The sequence below is a fragment of the Amblyraja radiata genome, chromosome 26 (genome assembly GCF_010909765.2).
Source record: "Amblyraja radiata isolate CabotCenter1 chromosome 26, sAmbRad1.1.pri, whole genome shotgun sequence".
Lineage (NCBI taxonomy): Eukaryota > Metazoa > Chordata > Chondrichthyes > Rajiformes > Rajidae > Amblyraja > Amblyraja radiata.
The window spans coordinates 21473600-21482723 of record NC_045981.1 but is presented as its reverse complement, the minus strand read 5'-3'; the positions used below and the strand labels follow the sequence as shown (position 1 = coordinate 21482723).

The following is a 9124-nucleotide window of genomic DNA, read 5'->3' as shown; positions in this document are numbered from 1 at the left end:
GTTTCAGATGACTGCAATTGTGGACTGCATCAGTGAAAGGAGGGAAGCTGAATACAGAGGTGTAGTCAACGATTTGGTTGAGTGGTGTGGGCTGAATCACCCGCAGCCCAACGTAGCACTAAATGTAGCCGCCAAGGAACGCAGGGGCGATACATACTAAGGGACTGTGGTACACTGTGAAATCGACAGAAGGATGTAGGGTTGGGTGTTTATGCGTGCTATTTTCATGATATTTATTTTAGTTGTTTATCTTTTTTAATATTTTACCTTGTATGTATCGTTAGCTTTTAGAAATGTTTGAATGGTGCACTGACTGGCTGACATTTTTAAATTTCGTTGTACATGGTTCATGTTACAATGACAATAAAGAAACTATTCTATTCTATTCTATTCTGATATGGTATATATTTTATTGTTTAAAAATATGAATTCTCCATTTTTCTGCAAAATTTCATGACGACGTATCGGAACAAATACAATTCTTGACAACAGAGGCAGGGCAAATGTTCAGTCACAAACAATTGGAGCTATAGTTGCATAGCCAACAAAAACTATACAAGGTGTATAGATATTTTATGTAACATAGCCTTTGTGAGCATTACAAGTTGTCCAAGTAAACATGGATAGAAAAATCAAACAGAATGTACTTTACTGAATTATAGACAGACTCTGTTTTAAATATGTAGTTGAGGCTGTGGGGTGAACTCAGGGCAGCGGCTTATAATTCTTGCTGCATTGATACAGGAGGCATTATTGATCCCTGCATTTCACAAGTGAAAATGAATCTTATTGCACATTAAAGAGTATTTAAAACGAGTTACTTTGCTCCTTTAGTGGGAAATTGTCCATTAAGTGCTTTTACTCTGAAGAAGGGTTTCGGCCCGAAACGTTGCCTATTTCCTTCGCTCCATAGATGCTGCTGCACCCGCTGAGTTTCTCCAGCATTTTTGTCTACCTTTGATTTTCCAGCATCTGCAGTTCCTTCTTAAACACATGTGCTGTTACTCTCCTGGTAAATGAAATAACATAGGAGGGCATTCAACCCTTTGTCAAATGTGCTGTGTCTCTCTGTCTAGTCACAGCCATTCCCCATCCCAGACTTGGCATCATCCTTGGAGTTTCATTTGATGAATTTTATGATTGAATTTGCTTCCATCTGCCCATTCAGTTTGAAAGAAGATTTGAGCTTCCCTATGGCACTTTTGCCCATTTCACCAGACATTCAATGTACTCAAGTGCCATCTGTAACTCATCAGCTTATCAACCATGGACTCATCATCCTCACTTGATGCCCATATTGACTAGTCTTTCTTCCCCAATTGAGTTCAGAAATTAAAGTTTGTTTAATATGGTCAGTCTTTTCATTGAGTTACTTTATTTACCGATTCCTGACAGTGACTGGATTTCAAAATGAATTCTGTGCAATTATTAGGCCAAATAAAAGTAATTTTTTTTCTCATTTCTTATTTTATTACTAGATTATCTCACTCAGTATGGCTGATGGATGTGGAAATGTAACCTATGCTTTCAACCATTAGAAAAGGCCTCATTGTTTATCTGACCTATGCCGTTCCTTCCTTGGTTATCTTTGATGGAACAGTGTAGAGGGGCTTCATTTTATTTCGGATCCCTGCTGCACTTACACAGCCAGTGTTTAGACAATGAAACATAGGAGCAGAAATAGGCCATTCAACCCATCGAGTCTGCTCTGCTCCTCTGATCTATTTTTCCTTCTTAACCTCATTGTCCTGCCTTCGCCCCATAATCTTTGACACCCTTTCTAATCAAGAACCTATCAATCTCTGCTTTATAGATACCAAACGACTTAGCCTCCACAGTCCTCTTTGGCAACGAATTCCATAGATTCACCACTCTCTGGCCAAATAAATTCCTTTTCTTCTCCTTTCTAAAGAAATGCCCTTTTATTCTCAGGCTGTACCCTCTGATCCTAAACTCTCCCACAACTGGAAACATCCTCTCCACATCCACTCTATCTTTCATTATTCGGTAGGTTTCAAAGACCTTTTTGATGGTGAAGTTACACTGTATGTGACACATGAAGTGCTGGTGATTGATGGGACAGTGTAGACGGAATTTTAATATCTACCCGACCTATGGAAGATCATTAATCTCAACCAAACTCTGATTTATTACCATAGATGCTGCCCAACCTGCTAAGCATTTCCAACTATTTTGTTTCTTGTTCAGATTTCCAGCATCTGCAGAATTTTGCCTGTGTAACACATGATATGTGTCCATTTATTTATTTAAGTATTTATTTGTTATTCCAGATCTGGCAGAGCCAGCATGTATTGCCCCAGAAAGTGCCAGTGAGTCGCTCCTTGAACTGGTGGAGGTGTTCCCTCAGTACCGCCAGGGAGAGGTTTCCACTGCTTAGACTGAACTATGTTGGCAGAATGGAGATCTATTGCCAAGTCAGAGTGGCGTGCGCTTTGGAGGAGAACATGCAGTAACAGGTTGTGACTGTTGCTGCTGCTGATCAACCACAGTGCCTGTTGGATGCCCAGTTTTGAGCTGCCAGATCTGTTCTCAGTCCACCCCATTCAGCCTGATGGTAATGATTGACAACACAGCAGAGGATGTTCTAGGTGTAAAGACAGGACTTTGGCTCCACAATGCTCTGCAATCTCCAACCAATATTCTCTGAGACAACTGCAGTTGCCACAGATAGATTAGCAAGGTCGAGGTAAGGTAGATTGTTCCAATGGTTTCTGACTGCTTGCCCCAGACCCCATCTAGCTGCTCTGTCCTTCAGGACTGAATCAACTCAATCAGTGTTGGTGCTGAATCCAGAGTACTTTGTGCCCTTGCTGCTTTCATGGCCTCTTCAAGTGTTGTCCACATATTAAAGCAGGTTAATCGGCTGACAGACCACGTCCTGAGACTTTACAGGGTCTGGAGTTAATGTTGAGGATTCCAAGAGCTACTGTCTCTGTCAATATATCATCATGCCACTTTGTCTGGTCTGATTGTCCTGTTCTAGTGGATTGTGAAAGAATAGATTGACACGTTGTGTTTGAGGTGTTGATGATGACACCAACTGCTTGATTGATCTGTGAGACAGTTCCTCCGATTGAGACACTAGTCCCTCAATGTTAACGAGGAAATCTTTACCGTATCTGAATTTGGTGGCTTGGTCGATGTTGGGCGTGCGATTTTCATTCGAACAGTTATGGTGATGAATGACATGCCGCGGCATTTCAGAGCCACCAACTTTAGAGGGTCTTAATGAACAACGTGTTGTCTCCCGAAGGGCATTAGTGAGCATGATGAGGTGTTGCAATGTAGTTTTGCAATCATTAGTAATTTTTAATTTCAGATTAATTTAAACCTCACAGGGATCATGGTGGGATTTAAATTCTGGTGTCTGGAGTACCAATCCTTCTTTACCACTGCACCCAAAGAGAGTTTTGATGCTGACACTGTCTGCCTGACATGGAAAGTGCTCTGTAGCCCATCACAGATGGTGAGCACAAACTAAAGATAGAATGTTGTTAAAAGTTGCGTCTTTATTTAGAGTTCTGTAGTTCAGGCCATGTGCAAATAAATCTTTAGTATCTGAAGTTAGTGATTCTCGTCCGCTGAGGGATAAGGTAATGGCTTTCAAACTATCAAATCATTGCATTAACTCTTTTCAGTAACAACCCGCTAAATTACAATCACAAAACATCATAGCAGAAGTGCTGAGGGACAATGATTTCAGAGGCAGTTGTGTGAAACTGGGAATAATGAGGTTGTCCTCAGATCTGTTCTGAGCCGCTCTACCAGGGACCACTGTCTTTTCATTCCTCTCACAGCCTTCGTGCCGGGGACAGACACCTCAGTGCAACTCCTGCTGAACTTCTGTGCTGCATTGGAGTGGTTGATCCAGGGTACTCGAAGAAACTGCTTCTCCATCCCCCTAAGCCTCGCGTTAAATGTTCGGTCCTTTTAACACAATGAGGTCATTCTTGTATGTACCAGTGCCACTCTTGACAAACCACTGGACTAACACACCAGCCCAGAGATGGGTTTCTTTCTACTCGGTTGAGTCCTATGCCAAATACTCACCCCAACCACCCTCCTTTGCTACCTCAGGCGCCCATCATCTTTCACTGGACCCAGTTCAGATTTGGGGTCATCGGATAGAGAACTCCAGGTTGTCTTCCGACAGGGTTGGAGTGCAGGACAAAGCGAAGGCTCTACTGCACAGGACTCAGTGGCTGACCAGAACTTGCTTACACTCTCATATATCCACGATTCCAGCTGCTCACCAACCAGCTGAGAGTTATGGAGAGCCTCCTTCTCAGCAAAGTCAGATGGAGGGAGATTCAATATCCCACTGAGGCGCTGGAAGCTCTGATCCATGTATTCATTGTTTGGTGGCCCACCATGAAGCCACTGGTCTTGTCCTGCATCACAGTAAATAAAAAAAGCAAAGGCTTGTTTAAATGACTAAATCTGAAATCAGCCACTGCAAGAAATAACTGACCATCGTCAGACTTTTCCCACCCATCCTCTCAAGAGTCCAGAATCGGGATGCACGCCAGAGAGGTGCTCTCTGTCAGAGGGAACTTTTTATTCAAAGCTGTAAGACTGAAGCCTACATGCTCCCACCAGTGGACATAAAAGGCACTTCAAGGCTGGTCATTCGGCATGTTTGTTTATGGGATCTTGTTGTGCACCATTCACATTTCCTATATTACAGCATTACAATTACTTAATTGGCTGAAAAATACTCTGCCATTTCCTGATGTCACGAAGGACTATAAAGTAAAATCTGTTTCTATGTTATGAGGACGCTTGGGGCTATAAAGAGCAACTATTCCATAACGGGCCTGGTGACAGGAGGCAGACGAGTGTTTCTCTGAATGGAGGTATGTGACCAGTGGTGTTCGGAGGGATCAGTGTTGGGACCACTGTTGTTTGGCATCTTTATAGACAACTTGCTCAAGAATGCCTGTGGTCTGATAAGTTTATTGATGACATGGAGATTGGTGGAGTTGTAGATAAGGAGAATGGTTGCCTAAAACAGAGATATAGATCGGCTGAAAGTTGGACACAACAAAGGTGGATGGAATTTAATCCAGACACCATGTTGTGATGTAATTTGAGTTGCCTAATATTAGCCAGACATATGCAGACTTTAGAATTATTGATGTACAGATGGATCATGGTTTGAAAATTCATAGCTCTCTGAAAATAGCGATACATTTGGATAGGGTAATAACAAAAGTGTTTACTTCACAAGTTATAGGAGTAGAATTAGGCCATTCGGCCCATCGAGTCTGCTCCGTCATTCAATCATGGCTGATCTCTGCATCCTAATCGCATTTTCCTGCCTTCTCCCCATAACCATCGACACCAGTTCTAATCAAGAATTCGTCTATCTCTGCCTTAAAAATATCCACTGACTTGGCCTCCACAGCCCCCTGTGGCAATGAGTTCCACAAATTAACTACCTTCAGCCTAAAGAAGTTTCTCCTCACCTCCTTTCTAAAAGAGCAGCACCCTTTAACTCCATGACTGGTCCTAGACTCTCCCACCAGTGGAAACATCCTTTCCGCATCCCCTCTATCCATGCCTTTCATTATTCTGTAAGTTTCAATAAGGTTCCCCCTCAGCCTTCTAAACTTTAAAGAGTACAGGCCCAGTGCTGTCAAATGCTCGTCATATGCTAACCCACTCATTCCTGGTAAATCTCCTCTGGACCTTCTCCAGATCCAGCACATCCTTCCTCAGATATGGGGCCCAAATTTGCTCACAGTACTCCAAGTGTGGCCTGGCCAGCGCCTTACAGAGCCTGAGCATTAAATCTCTGTTTTTGTATTACAGTCCTCTTGATTTAAATGCTAGCATTGAATTTGCCTTCCTTACTTCTTGATTCGACTTGCAAATGAACTTGTACCAGCACTCCCAAGTCCCTTTGCACCCTCCGATTTCTGGATTCTCTCCCCATTTAGAAAATAATCTACGCCTTTATTCTTATTAACAAAATGCATGACTCTGCATTTTGCTATACTGAATTTCATCTGCCACTCTCCTAACCTGTCCAAGTCCTTCTGCAGAGTCCTTCCTTCCTCTACATGCCTGCCCCTCCACTTACCTTAACACCATCTGCAAACTTGGCCACAAAGCCTTGAATCCCCTTATCCAAATCATTAATATACAACGTGAAGAGAAGTGGGCCCAGCACCGACCCTTGCAGAACTCCACTAGTCAATGGCAACGAACCTGAAATAGTGCCTTTTATTGTCTTCTGAAAATTGATGTAAACAACATCTACAGCCTCCCCTCTGCCTATCCTGCTATTAACTTCCTCAAAGAACTCCAGCAGATTTGTCAGGCAAGATCTTCCCTTCACAAAACCATGCTGACTTTGGCTTATTTTACCGTGAACTTCTAAGTACTACATAATCTCATCCTTGATAATTGACTCTAAATTCTTACCAACCACCGAAGTCAGGCAAACCAGCCTAAAACGGGGTGATATTCCTAACTAGTGATTCTTGAAATATCACAACTAATGCCTCCACAATCTCTGAGGCCACCTCCTTCAGAACCCTGGGGTGCAATCCATCACTGGGTCCAGGTGACATCCACCCTCAGACCTTTCAGTTTTCCTAGCACCTTCTCCTTAGTAATCGCCTCTCCACGAACTTCCACCCCCTGACTCTTTAGGATTACAGGCACACTGCTGGACTCGTACAGCTTCAGCCCAACTTGCCCACACCGACCAACATATCCCATCTACACTAGTCCCACCTGCCTGTGTTTGGCCCATATCCCTCCAAACCTGTCCTATCCACATACCTGTCTAATTGTTTCTTAAACATTGCAATAGTCCCTGCCTCAACTACCTCCTCTGGCAGCTCATTCCATACTCCCACCACCGTTACCCCTCAGATTCCTATTAAATCTTTCCACCTTCACCTTAAACCACTGTCCTCTGGTTCTGGATTCCCCTACTCTGTGCAAGAGACTCTTCCTCTCATGATTTTATACTCCTCTAAAAGATCACCCCTCATCCTCATGCAAAATGTCCTACAAAAGTCCTTTCTGAACCGAGTGACTGGGCCAGGGCAGTCAAACCTATTGCTCCTCTTGGTTTAGCACCACAGGGTTGAACGTACCTTTTCTGAGAGGCCGATTGCCACTGAAGGCCAGAGGAATCACCAGGAACTTGGTTTCTGCCAGCAGGACCCATTGGTGCAGCACTCGCACTGTCCAGCTCCCCGGCCGCAGAGGGTGGTGTAACGGGGGCTTGTACTGGGTGTACTCGGCCTCAAAATCCACTGTAATGTCGTAGGAGGTGGCAATGATGTACGTTGGATCTATCCACACCACCGTGGCAGTCATGTTAGGCCCTTTGGCCCACTTCTGCATCGCAATGGGCTCATCGAAGGGTGAAATTAGACCACCAAAGTTCCGGAACAACCGCTCCTTGGGGTCCCAATCTGTTCCCATCTAAACAACAAGGAGGGCGAATGGAAAAGGATCAGTTCACTCGACTGCAGTTGTTCTCAGAGACTACAAAAGTCAAAGTGAAACACTGGGTGATTTTACATGACATGGAGCAATCCATTGGGCTTCAGTTCTGACACCATCCATTTGCATTAGTATATTAAAACTACAACTCAAACTATGCTTGTCAGCGGCAGAATTGTATAAAATAATTATGTTAAATCATATGGTGATATCAAAATAGATGTTTAAGAATTTGGATAAAGATGAGGACAGGGTGTCATCCACATGGACTTTAACAAGATCTATGACAAGGTCTCACAAGGTAGGCTCGTCTGGAAGGCGAGATCACATGGGTTGCAGGGTGATCCTGCCAAGTGGGGAAAGGGGGGGGTGGGGGTGGGGGGAGAGGGAGAGGCAGTGGAGGGTTGTTTCTTCAGATTGGAGGCTTGTGAACAGCATGTGCCGTGGACAGTGAAGATGGTTGTCAAAGGTTACAACAGTGTCTGGATCAACTAGGGAAGTAAAGCGAGGAATGACAGATGGGCATGGAGGGGATGGGCATGGAGGGGATGGGCATGGAGGGGATGGGCATGGAGGGGATGGGCATGGAGGGGATGGGCATGGAGGGGATGGGCATGGAGGGGATGGGGATGGAGGGGATGGGCATGGAGGGGATGGGCTTGCTGGGATTTTTTTTTGTTCTTTCTTTGTCCCTCATCTGAACCTGTACCAATTGTACCTGAACCACCTCTTCCTTCAAGGCAGACCATGTTCTCTTACTGTTTTACCAGTCAAAGTTTGGTTCCATTTAAGAAAAATAGAAACAGGCTGTCATACTTAGAGAGCTTGACTTCCACTATAATTTTAATCTATTATCTACCAGAAGTACATGTGCAAGAAAATAAATAACTTTTCTGAAAACTCCACCAAATGTCTGAGGATGTGTCATTCAGAAAGGCTTATCGAAGGAGAGTATATTACAGAACTTTTTTGTAAAACGTCTTGTAAATGGTCACTGGAATACCAATAACAGGAAAGCTTATGTGACAACTGTGGAAATACAGGTGTGCAAAGGGCACAGTTTCAAGCAATAACGTCTTGGCTTAAAATTACAGTCTGCCCATCAAAAGGTCCGAATGTTGACTTTACCAGTTTTTGGTAACCCACACAGCAGCGTTCTCCTCCCACACTCACCCATCTCCCTTTGTCTGCCTTTCCCATCTCCACCTGCTTCCACCTGCCTACTCTCTCCCTAACACTCACGTGGTCCCACCTTTCATCCTCCAGCCTCTGTCCCTCCCCTCCCTCATGCTGCCACAGAGGGGAAATCTCCCCTCTTCCCTCTCCGTCCTGATGCAGGATCTTGACCTGCATCAATGGCAACACCATGTCTGCTCATTCACTTGGAGAGTGCTGACTGATTACCTCAAGGCTCTGCAGTCGGCCAAGTTCTGGGTCAGTGTTTGCCAGATGCAGCATGGTTCGAGGCGACACCCAGCTCTCCAGAGTTTCTTTCTGCCCGGTGGTCACATTCTTAACTTGCTGCATCACTAAATAACCTTGGAATTGATCATCGTAGAAGTAAAGGTGAACAGAGAGAGGATAGCCCAAAGGTTCATACCTGAAGAAAGGAACACATGCTCTTTAGCCTTCCGTG

At 44.2% G+C, this 9124-nt stretch overlaps 1 protein-coding gene across 1 annotated transcript in view; it reads right to left on the bottom strand.

Moving 5' to 3' along the window:
• Positions 1-392: 392 nt before the first annotated feature.
• Positions 393-9124, bottom strand: part of xylt2 (xylosyltransferase 2) — an 83121-nt gene continuing 74389 nt past the window's right edge. The window contains exons 9-11 of the mRNA XM_033044468.1: positions 8893-9088; positions 7134-7467; positions 393-4412 (exon numbers count right to left, since the gene is read on the bottom strand). Of these exons, the coding sequence (XP_032900359.1) occupies positions 4090-4412; positions 7134-7467; positions 8893-9088 (853 nt within the window). The 3' untranslated portion in view covers positions 393-4089. The remainder of the gene's footprint in view (positions 4413-7133; positions 7468-8892; positions 9089-9124) is intronic.